Consider the following 17641-nt stretch of genomic DNA (forward strand, 5'->3'; position numbering starts at 1 on the left):
AAGCCAAGGAGCTTTGCAGCAAGCGGGCCACGGGGCAGAGAGGGGAGGGAGGGGTGCTTTTTCCCCTCAGGGAATTACTCCGTCCAAGGTTTTTTTTTCTTTGGGAGTTCTTCTCCAAAGTACTTATTTTAGGGTGGGCCTTTTATCCTCCACTTTTCAGTTTCCCTTTTATTCATTCTTCTTCTCTCTCCATTGGTGTGACACCCGTGGCCCAACAGATCAGTCAGCAGGGAGTGGTGCCTTTCACACCTCCTGGGGGCTCAAAGGTTGCTTGAAATCCATGCTTAAATAACCGTCCACGGTGGTGAGGAAGGAAAAAAAACACCAGTAAGCATAATGGAAAGCAGGGTGGGGGTAAGAGAAAGGGAAGGATTCCACAACTGCTACAAAATATTTCTTGGGCTTGGTTGTACTCCATTTGGGCAGAGTGAAGGTATTACTTACACCACACCACATCACTGCATGTTGCTCCCAAGTTACATATGAATAGAATTTTCCATCTGAGCATTTCCAAAACAATTCAAAAGCTGAGAGATATATGCACTAGTTTGGCGAGTTCAAGTACTGTTATAATCTATAGAAATTGCACAGGATAGTGTGTGTAGGGTGCCCCACCATACAAACCATAAGAGTACTACCACAGACACACACATCTCTTATCCAAAATCAAAAAAGGCCTCACAAAGCTAGGTTTGAGCCAACCCCTCCTCCCCCCCAAAAAAAACAACCAAACAAACAACCAAACCATAACAAAACAAAATGAACCAGTTGTTTTCTTTCACAACACAAGCTGCACAGAGCCAGAAGGAAAAAAACACAGGAATGGGATACATGCACATGCACCTACTGGCTAATGTTAACCTCTGCTCCCAGGTGAAACCTGAAAATAGTGTTACATTTCTTTTCAGCCATGTTTGTCATTTCTCCAGTGTTCTCAAACATCTTTAATCTGCAGCAGAATGTCCCCAGTGACCAAGGCTGTCCTGCAGTATTTTTCTCCTTTCCATCACGTTGCAGCTCTAGTTCTCCTGGGCTGCCATCAAGTTTGATAAATCTTAACTAGGAAAATGAGAAGAGATGAAGAACAGATATAACTTCGTTCCTTTCCCTCTACACAGCTGCCTTCATTAAAGATAATGTTGCACCGAACCCTGTGCTGTTGGCTTACTCTGCCCATATTTCCTCTCAGGTTGTACTGTCAGTACTGCAGAAAGCTGGGCAACATTTTTGAAAAAGTGAGCAAGATTAGTGACTGCTTTTGCTATCGAGTGGCTTCTGTCTGCTGTGTAATGCTGAATGAGTTGGGTATAGCTTAACACGCTCGTAAACTGTAGTCATCTTTCTAGAGCAAATTGTGCCTTTATTACTTTAAAAAGCCTTAAAGAATACGTGGAGTCAGAAGAAGGGCTGTGTGGAGTCTTATTCAACATCTTCGTGCTGCCCAAGTGTAGGACTAAGACTATACAATAACATTACTTGATGTTTACATGATTACAGATGATTACAACTACATTACCTGATCAGACTGTTCTTGACAAACAAACAGACATTTCACCTTTATTTATTTTGGTTCTGGGGATGATTGAGGCTGCTGTTACACTTTGTTTTTTTCTCTTTTCAATTAAACACTGGGTAGTTATTTGCTGTTGCTGTTTACCCAGCTGCCTTCTGGTTCATGAGGGACCAGCCTTGGTGAGGCAGCCCTCTGCTCTTCTTAGCATTTAGGCTTTCTTGCTTTTTAAGTACTCCCTCCTCTGTGGGACGATGGAGGCAATCCACTGGCTGGTGTACCTCTTTGCCTCTTCCCACGTATAGCGGGGCACGTAGCCAAAATCCCTTTGTGCCTTTCTGTATGAGAAAGTGAAGGGGGTGTTCAGCAGAGTGACCAGGTGGCGGTTGGTTGAGGGGATGTATCTAACAAAGGGCCTGAGCATGAAGCTCACGATCTCCAGCAGCAGTGAGAAGTAATACAGAATTGTCAGAGGCATGGGGAGCCAGGGCTCAATTCCAAAGCCCAGCTCCTTGGTCAGCTCGTAATTTAGGTCTGCGTAGCTCATGTGAGGAGTGTCATCTGAGATGTAGTAGAACTGCCCCCTGATGTGTCTGGCTTTCTGTGGGACCTGCAAAGCTTTGGCCACCTGCACGTGTGCCCAGGCAATGTTCCCCACATACACAGGGTTTACTAAAGCCTCCTTCCTGGAGAAACGCAGGTAGACGTTTTTATTCAGCAGGCACTTATCCAAATGACCTTGAAGAAATGGACATCCTTCTCCAAAAATGTACATGGATCTCAGGGCACAGGTCACGAGCATGCCTCCATCCTTCAACATCTGGCCATCTGCCTTCAGCACAGATTCCTCTGCCAGCCTCTTGCTCTGAGCATAAGGAAATTTGGATGTACTCTCATAAGGTGTATCTTCATCACCGTTGAAAATTGGGTCACCCTTGCAGTTTGGGCCTGCTACCTCTATGGTGCTGGTATAGATGAAGTGCTGAACATTACCACGAGCACATGCCTCCAGCAGCATCTGAGTACCTTCAAAAGAGAAATATGGAAGTTAGGAGGTATGTAGCTGAGTTAACTGAAATAGGCTCCAGCTGGAGCTTCCCAGGTAGAGAAAGGTGGACCTATTAGGTCAAGGACAGCATCTCTGGCCTGAGCTCCGCCAGATCTCCTCTCTCTACAGCGGTAGGAATCCTGTCCTGAGCTGGACATGTTCATTGATACCAGGCCTCCCCTGAACCTGTCCTAAAGTGGTGTCAGTGTAGCTGCAGAAGTTTTACAGGAATGAACGTTTCATTTTAATTCTGTGGGTTGCTTTTTTATGCTTGAGTAAAATGTTGCTCCATCAACACAATGTCACAAGCCTCATCAGTTTTCTATGGCATATGCTGAATACTTTGCTTCCTAGGCTTAAGGATGCTCCTGGGTGGTTTCTAAGCAGGGACACAATGAATGTGGAACCTGATGGTTTGCTTCAAAACTTCACCCAATGGGAGTTCATCCATCATTCAAAGGGAATCAGAGGAGGGCTTGAAGAGAAAGACCTCATGTCAGAACGACACATGATATCAGGTAATCAAAAACCACAGATTAATGTGTGTGCTTCCATTTCTGGAATATCCTGGCTTTTGCTTTTAACTTCACTGCAGCTGCTCGTAATGTGACTTTTTGTATAATGTTTTCAAAATGTGGGATTTCTTACTTTCAACATCCTATAATAATGCTTGTCTCAAGGGTAGGAGAGGTAAGAGATATTTTAGTATTTTGTTTGAATTAAAAACTGACTCTTTTTTCTTCTGAGTTTTGAGGCAGAAATCACCTTATATGTTGTGCATGGTGTAATGAGAGACATTACAGATGAAAGAGACAGTGCCTTTGAAAGAGAAGATACAGCTCAGAGGTTTGAAAATCTATGGACATGAAACAGTAAACCAAAATCAGAAAGATAACGCTAAAAACCTGGAGGGTAAAATCCTGTGTTTGCAGTAAGGCACACAAGTATGTTAGCAAGTCTTCTCAGTCTATGAGGACAACGACCAAAGGCAACACAAAGCATTGCAAAGGAAAATATAGTGATAGAAGTGGTTCAAAGGAGTGAGAAATGTTGCCAGCAAAATATGGCTCCATTAATGAAGAAGGGATGAAAAGAATTTAAATTGTTAGGGCACAAAAATTCTGTTTTCCAACTTGAACAAGAAAATAAGAGATGTTGAAACAAATGCAGTGTTAATCTGGGTGAGGCTGTAGGAAAAACTAAAGCAGTACAAAGAATTAAAAGTTACACAGCTGGGAATAAAGTCACATGAAAAGTAAATCCAAGCAAATCACTGTGTTTAGGTAACACACAGGCCAGGATCTTCTCAAAAAGTAATGATTAAATTACATTAATCTAAAAATTAATAGTTTAATTAACTATTCCTGCTATCAGCGCTGTTCTAAAAATGTAGGAAAGTGGAAAGGTACGGAAGAACTGGGTAAAATCAAATGGAAAGCAAGTTTAAAATAACAAACATAGCATTATCATGGCAGTTGCTATCCTTTTGGGTTCAATTTCACCCGAATAAAAAGTGCTTTATTTGAAAATAAAGGCTGTGTGGTAAAACATGAAAAGCTTCTTACAGTAATGAGAATTTAAGCATCTTTCCTGTATCATGTCATAAGGTAAGCCTTCCATGGACCCGATCTGCAAATTGGAATTGAGCAAAGTCCGTCTTCCTTCCGAGTCAATATTGCAAGAACAAGGACTAAACATAGACCTGAGGATCTGATTCACAGAGAGTACATTGCTGGATTACAATTACTTATTTTTTTCATTCCTTTTCTCCTAAAAATTTAATTTGTTTCCTTTCTCTTCCTAATTGGATACTCTATCCTTGAGGCTTTGTGTGAAATATGAGACAATCTCCACATCATGGCAAATTTAACTCACAATTTATTGATCTTCTCACACTTTGACATGAGGTTTGAATTTGGAGATACCACGTGGGCTTGCTTTGTTGCATTTCTTTCTAGGGATCCCATTCAAAAGGCCTGAAGTGGGGAGGTTCCCACTTGAGAATATGGTTGCCAAAGAAGGCCAACCTCTCACAGGGATTGGACCCATCCCTTACACGTACTCAGGCTTTGCCAGTTCCCTTGAGGGATTCACTCACACCCAGATTGCTCCAGTTTGTGGAATATAAGATCTAGGAACTTTCCCCTGCTAAGTATCCTATGTTTGTATGTCCAAATTAGAAGCCAGGAAGATTTAAATCAAAAATTCATTGGGAATTGAATGGATTTTTTTTGTTTGTTTCTGTTCTGGTTTGTGAACACGCACATCTGGTTCCTGGACACATTTTTGTTATAAATGTTATATTTCTGGGAGAAGGAAAACTTTAATCCTAATGCTTGTGAAGTACTTAGCAGTGTCTTGGTTGGGCAGAAAGCCGAAAGAGCATCAGAGTGGATATGGAAGGGAAAAGGGAAGAGAACTTTGATATTTATCATCAGATCTTGTTAAAACAACAACAACAACAACAGATTGTAGCAGGACAAATTATCTCTCTGAACTACTCCTCCTGTATATTTATTTTTTCTTACCACACAATGGACGGCTTTACAGGATCTTGCCTTTTTGACCTTCTCTCCAGCAGGGTCCTTAACAGCTACCTACTGGGCTCCAATTTGTGGTCCCTGCCAATCTGCAGCTCTGACAGACCAGAAATGAAAGGGTCTGGAAACTGAATATACAGGTGATGGGCCAGGCTGAAACAACCAAAATGCCATCCCACTGTTTTAGAATGCGTGTAAGAGCGACAATACAACTACAAAGACTACTCTCTTACTCTGGACATGGGTGTGCAGTCAATATAAAAGTGTAGTCTGTAGAAATGTGTTTTGCGTATTTCTACAGAGGAGGTCCTTCATTTGTGGTAGAGAAGAACAAAGAACCAAGAAAGTTTTTCATGTCAATAAGAACATCTTCCCCATATCCTCACCTAGGAGCTGAAGCATCAGTATGCACAGAAGGCAGGCAGTGCACATTCACAGCACAGAGGGTTTGTGGATCAGAGGGATGAGGATTAACTTTTTCTTTTAGGGAATATAGTGAAATTTTGTGACAGGCAGGGGCCTGAGGAAGGTGTTTTGCCCTCTCACCTGTCACGTTGACTTCCCAGAGCAGCTGCTTCTCCACGAGGCCCAGGGTATCGATGATGGATGCTGTGTGGATGACGAGCGAGACCCCCTGACAGGCACGGTGCAGGAACTCCACATCTCGGATGTCCCCTTCCAGGATTTTCACCTCAGTCTTGCCCTGGAATTCTGCAGAGGCAGCAGAAAACAAAGCAAAGTCCTTCTAGGGATCCTAATGTGAGTGCTGGCAGAAGTGATGGAGGGCTGTGTGCTTGCTGAAGCTGGTGAAACAGAAGGCATTTTCCAATGGCTGTAATGTCAGGGGCTAACTGCAGAGCTATAAGGCCTATGTTGCATCACTTACCACACTTTCAGAGCCATATTCAATGTAATTCCTTATATATATATTTAAAAAAAAAAAAAGAAAATAATAAGAAATCCTTTCCACTGCCAGCAGGGACCTTCAGGTATGAAACTGATCTATTTTAAATTTCACAAGGGGAGCAGCTCTAGCTATATATGTTCTAGAGGCTGGCTTCTTATTAAAGTATTAACCCAAGCACCAAACAGCCAGACACTGTGTGCTCCCGTCTTGAAGGTGAAGAATGATCCCTCTCCACCCACAGGAGGCACAGAGGAACTTACAGACTGAAGCCATGCTGCTCTGCTGGGAATCTGGTGACCTGCCTGCAGCTTTGTCAGGGGAGAGATTTTCTCAGCAAACTGTGTCTTCTAAGGACGTGGTGTCTTCACAGCAAGTCCTCACCCAGATTTGCTATGCATACACTAGAGGGCTCCCCAGGCACAGACAGATGCTGTGTCTTCTTCCAGCTTCAGTGAATGTACATAAGGCAAGGACTTGATTAATTTACATAGCTTTTAACCTCAGCCATGGCTAAAATTGTGTGCATGCTACTGTTTTGTCACTGGTTCTGAAGCAGGCAGGATTTTACCCCATATCTTCAATGGAGAAACACTGACAGACACAGCTGCTGAGACGTGGAACTGAGTGTGAGATACCACTTCCAGTGGTTTTCTCTCTTCATCTCATAACCTAACAGGATTTAATCCTGCCTTAGTTTAACAATTGTTCTGTCACAACAAGTCTGAGGGCCTTATTTTTTTACATCCTCTCAATCTGGAATATGGAACAAGAGCCTAATTGCTCAGTGTTTCCAAAAACTCACTAAATTTAAAGCTGCTGCTCTCCCACCGCAATCACTCACATGCACCGTCCTGTGCTCTTTAATTTTACAGAGCACACTTATTTCCTAGGGCTCTGTTTTCAGGTGGTTTACACTGATCTCTACCCGTATGGATGGAGATAGGCTTTTTGTGAAGCATCTGGTAGATTTGCTCGAACAAATATTAGTCTTTGCATAGTCCATAGAGGGATGCCCTCCACGAGTAATACTTTGTGGGGATGCACTAATCCAAAGGACTGAACTGTGTGATTTTCACAATGTAAATTCTGACATACATGTACTTTAGAGTGGTTACTGTGGCTGGGCATAAGCTAAGCAAATTGAGGGTTTTACACATGAAAATCAAAGCTCTCAGGAAAAATATAAAAGGAACTGCCTTTTATAAATCTGATCACAGAGATGGTGGGTATCAGTCGTTGGAAAGCTGCGGTCCAGCTGCTTTGTGCTTTGCTTGGGCTTGCAATTGAAGTTGTGGTTATAAGAAGCTGAGTTGCAAGCAGTGCTTTCCACTTGCTACATGGTAGTTTCTGTTTGGAAACGTAATGTTTACTTAGTAAAATACAACGTCCTGTCATGAGCAGTGTCTGACTCAAAAATCCAGTCAGATTATTACAAACTCTCTTTCTTTTTTCCTATGATGTCCTGTACATGAGAGCTTTCTACTTTCCTGGGTAAATTGATGGTTCATTGAAGTTCATTAAATGGTTCGTTAAAGATCTAAATTCACTCATTCACAGGACAAAATTGAAAACTGCATCACACTTTCATATGTAAAGGGCAATGCAGGCTATTAGTTTCTTTAACCCAGGGAGGCTGAGATGTTTATTCTGTTCCCATTTCAGCTGCTGAGTTTTTCCACAACTACTTTACATTTCTTTTTGAATACGGCGAAAAAGGCAAATCTACCACATTGAACTAAAAGCCAGGAGACTTCCCAACTTTCTCCCAACAAAAGTACAGGGTGAAGAAGAAAAAAAACACCAAACCAAGCCAAAACAACAAGAAAACTAAAAACAACAAAGCACCATTCCTTCCTTCTCCCTCTACTTTTCCTCTACTTTGGAGCATCTCTGGATTAGTAGTGCAAAAACCTGAGCTGCAAGCATACTTGTAAACAAAAAGAACTGCATAACTGAAACCAGAGAAATGATGTCATGGAAATGAGAGGTAGAAAACCTGTGGCACCAACTACCTTGTTCCATACCACATTAATTCTCAACCACACAGTACAACTGGGCAGGTCCCAGCTTGCAGCACATTACATTGAGGGGACTCTGCCAGCCTCCCTATGGGTGTGGAAGACAACAAATGCCACTGTTCTATATGGACTGGGTGTGATTGTATAAGTCTCAGCAGGAAACTTGCTTCAGTAAAAGACAAGCGTCCTTGAGTGCCCTCAGCAGAAACTGGCACAAAGAGCTGCAACTTGCACATGCTCCTGTGTCTTATTAACCATGAACCTGACTCTGCACAATGTTCCAAACATAAGGGACTGGGAGACAGAAAGTGACTCGGTCAGACAGTCAGACAGAAAGTGACTCGGTTCTGCTCCTGGGTGTTCAATAAATCCAAATGTGTGCCAGTAAGCCAAAGTCACTGCAGTGAAAATATTGGAGGTGAGAAGATTTCAGCCCCACGTCTGCAGTAGCTTTGCGTTTGGAGGAGGGATTGCTGTTCTAGGGAAGGGCTTGAAGGGGAATAGTGGGAAGCTACATCAGATGTCCTGAGCACAGGCACTTGAAGACATTTAGCTACAGAAGCTCATAGAAACAGAAGGACCAATAGTCAAAGTGCAGCAGCGTATAGAAGTTAAAACACAGCTGAACTGCATGCCAGCTGTACTTAGTGCCTGTCTGTGGGAGGAAAAGAAGGGGGAAAGAAAGCTCTGATTTTTCCTGAGCTGGTTCTGAACAGCTCAGGTTCAGATAGGCATCAGGAATGTAACAAGAGCGAAAGAAGGCAGTGACTGGGCAATATTCTGGGAAGGGAAGGGGGAGGAGGGGGAAAGAGGGCACAGCTCTTTTCTGTGAACACAAAAGAACTGCTGCAGCCCAGCCGAACTGTGTTCACACACGCTACTGGTGCTGCCAGAGCCCGTGCAGCTGCAGGCTTTGACACTGTGGGACCTGCCTGGAAAAGAGCAGAAAGGGCTGCTGCAAAGCTCAAGGGCATCTAGCAAATCCACAGAGGAATGGTGAATGAGATTTAATGAGAAGGAAGTTTCATAAAGGTCATATAAAGCCATTCTGAATGCTTGCACAATTTGCACCAGGTTTATGGTGTACTGTTACTACTTTTCAATGGCACTTAAGCACTTTGTAGAGAGATTGTGGCTCTTAAGTGAATTATATTGGGGTATTCCATAAAGGTTCCCACAAAGGTAATGTCAGCATGGGGGAAGAATAGCTTTGAGGGTATGATGTAATGAAAGAATGCATGTCAGTTAAATGTCCAGTCAGATAGGCACTAAAGGATATGATTAGGTACCCATGTGGCTTGTTATAGAGGTGCTCAAGATCCCAGGAAATGGGGTACAGTGAAGTACAAAATAGTTTTCTGAGCTGCTTTCTCTACCACAGACTGCTGCTGACAGTGAATGTACTTCTCTTTTATGCTGTTTCCAGCCCATTCAAAGAAACAAAGTTCTGGCTTGCCCTTTGAAATGGGTCCTGTCTCTTCAGTGCATATCACAAATTTTCTGCCCTCCAAGCAACTGCAATAATAATAATCAAATTTTAAGCTATATCCACAGAAACCTCAGCCAGTGCTGAGAGTGCAAAGGGAAAGCCAGGCTGAAGGCAGTTTGTTTGCTGCACTATCAGTACATTGGTTTTAGTGAACCTTCAGGGCCTGGTGAAGAAAACTCTTGCTATCAAGTCTTATGACTGATTTCTGTGCTGGAGAGAGAGAGAGAGATAGAAATAAAGCAAAACTTCCTTGAAAGAAAATCTTTGCCAACAAAGCTGGGTTTGAGTGAGAGGTAAGGACTTCCAACCATCCACCTGAGCCAGAACCATGCGTACTCATAGCTCACCATGCTCACAAGATGGTACTCACTTCCAAAACTCCAGAGTGCCTCCCTGCTGAAGGCTTTGTCCAGCAGCCGGATCTCAGCCAGCGCCTCATCTTCTTCCAGCAGTAAGCAAACAATCCTCCGGCCAAGGAACCCTCCTGCGCCAGTCACCAGGCAGCTTACCCCTGCCAGTGACATTGCTTTGGTTGCTCCTCTTTGTCTCTGTAGAGCTTTGAGTGCTCTAGTCACCTCCTGCCTGAGAAAACAAACATGGGGCGTCAATCTCCAGAGACAGATCAAAAAACAGAAAGAGAGATTATTGGAAAGCAAACCGACCCTCACATTAAACAACAGTTTCTAAAGCATTTCTTCCTTTTGCTAGCTACTGCTACCCAGTAGCAGCCTATGCTACTTTCCCATGCAAAGTAAAATCTATTTATGAACTATTACAAACCGAGGACGTTAACTTATCTGAAAGTGCTCGACCTCAGTGCTTAATAAACCCCACCAATGTCCGCTTTGGTTCCTCCTCTCTAGCATTCAGAAGGCTGTGGCTGTATTTATGCACCACACCACTTTGATTCCCCTCCCTCTCACACGTCTCCTTTGCTACAAATATGGTACTTCCACCCCTCCTCTTTCAGAGTGGAATGTCCTTGGTGCAATTGGGTCTGAACACCCAATTAGACTTGGTCCTATATCCTAGGAGCAAAAATCCTTGTTCTAATCATTCTCTAGCTGTGCTTGCTTCTATAATAGTAATAAGGGAGAGAACATTAAATGTAAATAGAAGGAGTAGCTGTTCATACTATTTGCAGAGTCTTTCTGGATGCTGAGCTCCCGCATTACATTAAGGGTTTCTCACTCTGTGCAAAACAGAAGATTTTTTATTTGTCTGGAATATGTGAGGCTTTTAGATTGATGAAATGGTCTGAAGTTTAGAGTGGTTAAATTTTAGCTGCTGGAAAATATTCACCTCTGAAATGTCTGGTGTGGAATGTCTATTAAAGTAAGGGTGTGGCTGGCTACACAGTGAATGGTGTCATTGTTTTCTATGCCACCAGAAAAAGGGGAAAACACTCAGTTACTTCTCACTAGGGTTTCATCTCAGTTTTAGCAAAATTCTTTCCAAGGGTGGGACCAGGTTAGGGCTTAGGTGCCAGCTTGAAGTGCATAATGTCCTCATTGCCTTCCCAGGTTACTGTGTCCTAGCAGGATGCCCTGACTTCTCCTCTTTCTCAAACATGGACAGTAAGACTGAAGCAAAATGTTGAACAGGTAGCCATTTAAAATCTGCCAAGGGATATTACAAAGAAGCCCAGCAACATACCTGACTATGCTGAAATTGCTGAAAAACTGGAGTGGATCTAAAAAATGCTTAATTGTGCTTTTGCAACTAAACACTCCTAAACTCCCTGTTTTATTCTGTGATTGATTTTTGTTCACTCACAAAAGAGATGCTTGAAGAACAGCTATAGGAACTCCAGATAACAACAGGAAAACAAAACCATCTTTGTTCCAGGAGAATAGAGTTTCTAGCTGACATGTGATAAAATTTTGGCAACTGTTTCAATGACATTGTCCTTGAAATCCCTTCCTGACCCCAAAAAAGCTTTTTAAAAAAAAAATTAAAAATGTTATCTGTGTTTCTTTCCTTGGCTCCTCTCAGATAGGACCTTGATTTTGTGTCTTCTTATCAGAATCTGGTGCAAATTAGTTTTGTGCAGCAAAGTTTGCACGATTTGCAAGGAAAAATGTACTGTATAAAGACTTGCAAGTGCTGCTTCATAAGTTAACTTTAGAAAGCAAATAAAATGCCCTAAAGGTGTATTATAAAAAGAGTCAACACAATGGAGCCTCTTAGGATATGAGACATTTTCCTACACCTTGCTTACCTACCAGTATGCCCAAACTTAGCTGGAATTTACGGAGCAGCTTCCCTGAGCAGTGAGTTCAGAGCACACCAGACTCCTGACCATCAGGAACAACTTGAAAGAATTCAAGGCTATATTGTGGGTTTGGGATTTGTAAACCAAACCATAATTTAACAGTGTGTACCAAGTTAGTCATTTTTTAACTATGTTGTCTTCCTCCTCCTTGGCTTTATCACAAAACAAGGCCTTCACAATCTGGCATTTTCCTGCTGTACACAGTCTAAGAGTGGATGTCCAAAAGTCATGTTTCAGAAAATTAGAGCTTGTGGATTTTGGCTCCTCTGGGAGAATTGCTGCACATATAGACCAAGCAAGTCATCTGTTATAAATGCAACCTATTGTGTCCCATTGCACCCATGTCCCCCAGTATACTGGCCCAGGAACTGTGTTGGTGCTCCAGGTTTTTGGCTGCTTACCATGACAAAAATGCTTTGGGGTAACAGTTGGCTGACAGAGAAATGAAGAAAAAAAATCACATCAGCAATGAGAACAAACTGAATCATGATACCAGAAGGAATAAACACAATAACCTTTGCAAGGCACAGAAGTTTTAGGTGGCATAAAATAATTACACTTTTGCAGGAGGTTAATTTGTTATTGTGCAATCGGGCAAACGGAGCTATCAAGGAGCAGGAAAAGAAGGAGAGATCCCATCCCTTTGGGCAGAAATAAAACCTTAAGGGTTGAGGAAGGAGGTCACTAGATTGTGCCTGGGTGTCCAGAGTGATGACAGCTGAAGCAGAGAAAATCAAAGACACATGTATTATTTTAACTGGACCTTTTACTGTCTAAACATAGAGTAATTGTGACCAAGAAAAAAAGCCATGAAAAATCCACATGTTTTTCATATCGAGTGAACATGCTTCTTAACATGATATGCCTGTACGCTCAAAATGCCTACATGCTGGCAACTCTGGGAAGGAGGGTATGCTTTGAGATGTAGATTTACTTAAGGAAAGCTTCTTCCCTTCCAGACAGGGGGCTCTGTTACCTGGAAACATTTTTCATTCTCTCTGATTACAAATTGACAGGGAGAAACAATACTTAAATAATTAACTTTTGGACAACTATGCTTAGTGAAATTCTGAGTTATCACAACTTCACACACTGGAGAACAGTTTTAAAGCACGTCAACCAAAGTCTAATGATGACCACCTTAAGAGGACTCAATGTTTCTGTGCATTCAGGCCTGACCAAAAAGCAAAACCAAACCCTCCTATCTCAGTAGTATCAGTTTCTTTTGGCAGAAGGGAGAAAGTGAATGTAAGCTTTTGTTACTTAATCTTCAGGATTAGAACTTTAGTATTCTTTTTTCATATGTGTTGCAGCAAATGTGTTGAGCAATTAACTAGAAATTAACATTTAGTCTCATTTTCCCTTTAATTTTAGGTAGAAGTGTATTTTCTCAAGTGTAATTGATGGGTAAATTACACGTTTAAAGGTCATAGAAATTTGCAACATATGCCAAAGAAAAATGTTTAATTTGGATCCATTTTGCAGATAAACATTCTTGTAAATTGCCTGACTGCCTGTTTTGCCACATCCTTCTGGGATGTTGAGAAGCAGCATGGTTTGAGTACATACATACATGTTTACAGTCTTTCTGGATACAGCTTTTTTGGAATATTTGATCTTGCTTGAATTTTTATGAGAGATACAACAGTCACACACAGAAAGCAACAGGACAGAGTGTGTCTTTGGTGTGCATTGGCAAAGATTTATTCCAAAATCTTGGAAAACTTGAGGAATAGGATTGTACAACACTGTCTCAGCCTGATGGAATCCCGTGAGCTCTTCTTTTAAGTTCATTCACCAAATATTTTTCTTTTTTTCCTGAGGAAATGCATTCTGACACCTCTTCAGCAGAGATTTATGTGCTGCCTCAGAAGCCCCATGATAGTAAGGCAGGGTACAGATTTGATGTATTGCTCTTATTTTGTGATTAAATTGATGTTCCCCTACAGTTTAGATTGGAAGAAGCCTCTGGAGATCTCAAAGCAGCTGCAGGTTAAGTGAAGTTGCTCAGGGCCTTGGGCAGTTAGGCTCTGAATACCTCTATGGATGTAGATATCTTGAGGCCTCTGGGTTCCTATTGCAGAATGTGACCACTCTCATGACAAATTTTCCTGCACTAATTTCAAATTGGAACTCCTCTTATTGCAACTTGCACCCACTGCCTTTCATCCTTTTTCTGTGCACAAGCAAGAAATTGTGCTGCAGATTCTGTGTCCCCACACTTGTGTAGTAGAAGGCAATGGTAAGATCCCCTCCATCAGCTTTAACCTTCCAAAGCTAAGATTAACAAACTCAGCCCATGTGGTCTCCTCTTGTACAGCCTTGAAGTCCATCAAAGGGTGTGATGTGTTATTATTCATGAGTCTTATCTGCCTGGCTGTGAGTCTGCCCACAAGGTTTGTTTTTACTGGAACAGAGAGAAAGGCCTCCATGTGAAGGCCTCTGCAGAATTACTGCAGCCACTCTTATCTCTGTGAGAAATTCAAGTCTAAACAGCATGAACTAACATCCCTTTTCTGTCTGCCTAAGGACACTTTTAAGTAGGGCATACGCAGAAGGTCAGTTCTTGGTAGCTTGGCTCCAAGGGAAGAGGGCAATGTGACTGCTACCAGCTGCTCAGCTCACTGCTGTGAACTGGATGTATGTGACCAAAAGTGCAATGGTGCAAACTTTTTCCATTTCTTCTTGGCAACTGCTCTGCATCCCACTGGAATAAACTGGTGCCCACGGCACTATGGGAGAGTACAGCTAGGGCACTCAGATCCCTTTCCTTCATCACTAGTCACTGTTGTGTGACACTAGCACAAGCTTGACAAGGAAAATCTTCCCTTCTCCTTAGACCCTCATTTGTACATTAAAGAATTAACAGTGGAATTATAGTCTTGGTTGATGATACTGCTCAGTTCTTAAAATCCTCCTGGCTGTGGAAGGGAAGGGATGGCAGGGGACAACGTACATAACAGCTCTGAAGTCTGTTGTCTTAAAACAGAGAGCTGCACAAAAATGGTGTGGCAGGATGTTGGAAGGTCCAGCAGGTTTCATCATTACTCTGTGTTTTTGTTCCCTGGATGTACAACTCAGAAAAATCTGGAGAACATCCAGCAGAGAAAAAGTAGAAATGTTGGACCTCCTGAGTCCCACACCAACACCCTGGGCAGAACTCTACTCACTCTTCCAGAATTGCCTTTACACTACAACTATATTCATATTAAAATGTATGGCTCTTCTGCAATAACAAGCAAAATAATTACAGAATCTGGTGATTGTGTTGGCTTAAAATTTACTACAGACTACAGACAATCTTACTTTTACCTCTTATGTATCATGTGAGTCCTTAAATCTCCTTTTATTTCACCATCAGTTCCTAATCCCTGCACAGCGGGTAGAATGCCAGGGAGCAGGCAGATAACAGACATTACCTGCAGCACTTCTATGTGCACCAAAAAGGCTGCAGTAGGGCCTGGTGGGATTTTTTTGAGTCCTGCAGGTTGAGGCACCAGCTGGGTGGTGGAGACTTGGGCAGCAGTTCTGGATTCATGTATCTTCACATCAGCTGAGTCCTGTTTGACATGACTCAGTCTCTCCTATTCTTGCAAAACCAGGTGATTAGCAGAGAGGAAAAAGAAGAAAATAGCTGCAGGTGTACAAGACATGGATTCTTGTGTGCATGGGAAAAATGGGAGGTGCATGAAATAAAGGATGTACCCAGAATCTTGGCACCCCTCTGGCACTAAATGACATTTGGTGTTCTCAGCATACTTCAGCCAAAAAAAAAAAAGAAAAAAAACAACAGTGGCTGTCTGGCCTTAATATTTCCTTTAGGGAAAGCAAGGAGTCAGGTGTCTTAGCAGATATTTTTATTGCATTTTTAAAGATGAAACACATTATCAGTTTTCATAGGTAGTTTACTTAGGCTTATTTGAAAGACTTGATTTAGCCTGAGTAGTTAAATCAGCTGAAGTCTTTACAGAGATTAAGCTTGTTTCCAGTTAAACTGGACTGATTCCCCATTGATTTACACAACATCACAACATATTTATAAGAAAGACCAAAAGACTATTTTCAGCTGTTTTAGATGAATTCTGTTTATGGCTATACTTGGACAACATTACACAAAGATTAATAATTGTTGAGCTCCTCCTAGGCAGATGAGCTCAAACACATCTTTAGTGGCAGTATGTCGTAGCTGGAGTATTTGGGAAAGAAAATTGCTGAAAACCACCTTCTTGGTACTCCAGAGGCTAAAGCTAATTACAAATAGCACAAAAATAAGTGCCACTGCTATGTATGGAAATGAAACATGCAAACCACTTTATAAGAGCCTGGTGGGAACGTGTGATTGAGATAGCAAAAACAGACTGGAAGCATGGAGTCAGACATTGGCAGGAGATAGCAGCCAATTTTGGGAGTTTGGAGAGAGGAGGTTGTGGCCACTTTTCAGAGATCTGCAAAGCTGTGTGACACTGGGGGCTTGTGTTATCTGGTGATGTATAAAAATAGTAGCCTAGGTGAGAACTGAAATATTTCTGAAGAAATATAATCAAAATAATGGAGAGGGGGGATTGACAGGGGCAGTGAGATGATGAGAGGAGATGGAATAAAGAAGAAAGGGAAAGACTCAGTGGTGTCACTGAAGATTGTGTTCTAAGGAATGAGACTGAAAAAGAAATATCCATGTGAAAGAGGACATCACCACCATTGATGACCAGGGGGTGGCACAGGCAAGGATGTGCTTCCTCATGGGAAGGGACAGGGAACTCTCAGTGACAGGGAACCAATGAACATACATTTCTGCTCCTCAGAGGTGTATGCTTCTTGCATGGCAGCAGGTCTGGGACTGAAAAATGTGTACTGCTGAGGTGGTACCAGCAGCTCCTACCTATCTGCAATAACTCATCCTTAGGCAAAAAGACCAGGAAGTCAGGAGCATCTGATCCTTTTATCTGGTACATTTATGCATCTTGACCACTGTTCTGACGAGTGTACAGACCGTATTAACCGTCTTCAGGAGGAGATGTGCTCTGCAGGGAGCAGAGCCCATTGCTTTGATGTGTTTCTCTACATTCTGAAGAAGACAATATCTACTCCACATTAAAGGGGAGATATGGTGTCTGTTATCTGATTTATCTAGTTTCCGTACCTGCTATGAATTCATCCAGGAAAGCCCAGGCTATGGAGGATACAGCCACAGTACTGCCTGGAGTAGAGAAGCATGTAGCTTGAGCTGCAGTCAGACTGTAATCTGGCTGCCAGAAAGAACTGATTTTTGGGAGTAAAGCCCAACACAGAAAATGTCAGGAATTAGTCACTTTAAATTATATGTATTTAAGCAGGTATAATCTATCTGAAGTGTTAAAGAAGTCACTGGTCTCAAAAAAGCAAGTAGTGATTGCTGCTAATGCAGAGAGCCTTTCCCAACAGCCTCAGGAGTTTCCTGAAGTCCTTCTCAGTCATGTTATATACTCAACATTTTCACTTCTTTCTCTTTCTTCAGTCTGTTGTGGAACTTCAGCCATTGGCTTCTTATGCTCAGGTGTTGCAGGAGACTGTTTACAGCTTTGAAAACTGAACCAGGTCTTGGCCAATTTCTGAGATGCTGGCACAGCCTGAAATAGATGAAGAAATGAAACACATTAGTGAGAGAGAAAGGTCTGCAGGTAAAACGTCTCTGACTCATAGCCTATAGGCCTCATCTTGTGTGAGCTACGTATGGGCAGGTTGGCATCTCAACTACTCAGGTCCCTGTCACTCAATGGCACCTTCTCCTTTGAGGTTAAGCACTGGGCTTCCAACACAAGAAGAGTTGTACATGGTAAAAAAATAAAAATAAAATTAAAAAATCCTCACCCCAATA

General features: G+C 42.2%; 1 protein-coding gene across 1 annotated transcript; it reads right to left on the bottom strand.

Annotated features, from left to right (window-relative positions):
- Positions 1-1610: 1610 nt before the first annotated feature.
- On the bottom strand, positions 1611-10360 carry HSD3B1 (hydroxy-delta-5-steroid dehydrogenase, 3 beta- and steroid delta-isomerase 1). The gene is made up of 4 exons (XM_042810533.1): positions 10325-10360; positions 9883-10094; positions 5645-5809; positions 1611-2536 (listed from the first exon to the last, which is right to left on the bottom strand). Exons 2-4 carry the CDS (start codon positions 10034-10036, stop codon positions 1722-1724), a joined length of 1134 nt encoding a protein of 377 aa, XP_042666467.1. The 5' UTR covers positions 10037-10094; positions 10325-10360; the 3' UTR covers positions 1611-1721.
- Between the last annotated feature and the right edge of the window lie 7281 nt (positions 10361-17641).

This window comes from Centrocercus urophasianus, unplaced genomic scaffold, assembly GCF_019232065.1.
Source record: "Centrocercus urophasianus isolate 14NV4802_14NV808 unplaced genomic scaffold, USGS_Curo_1.0 seq_12, whole genome shotgun sequence".
NCBI lineage: Eukaryota > Metazoa > Chordata > Aves > Galliformes > Phasianidae > Centrocercus > Centrocercus urophasianus.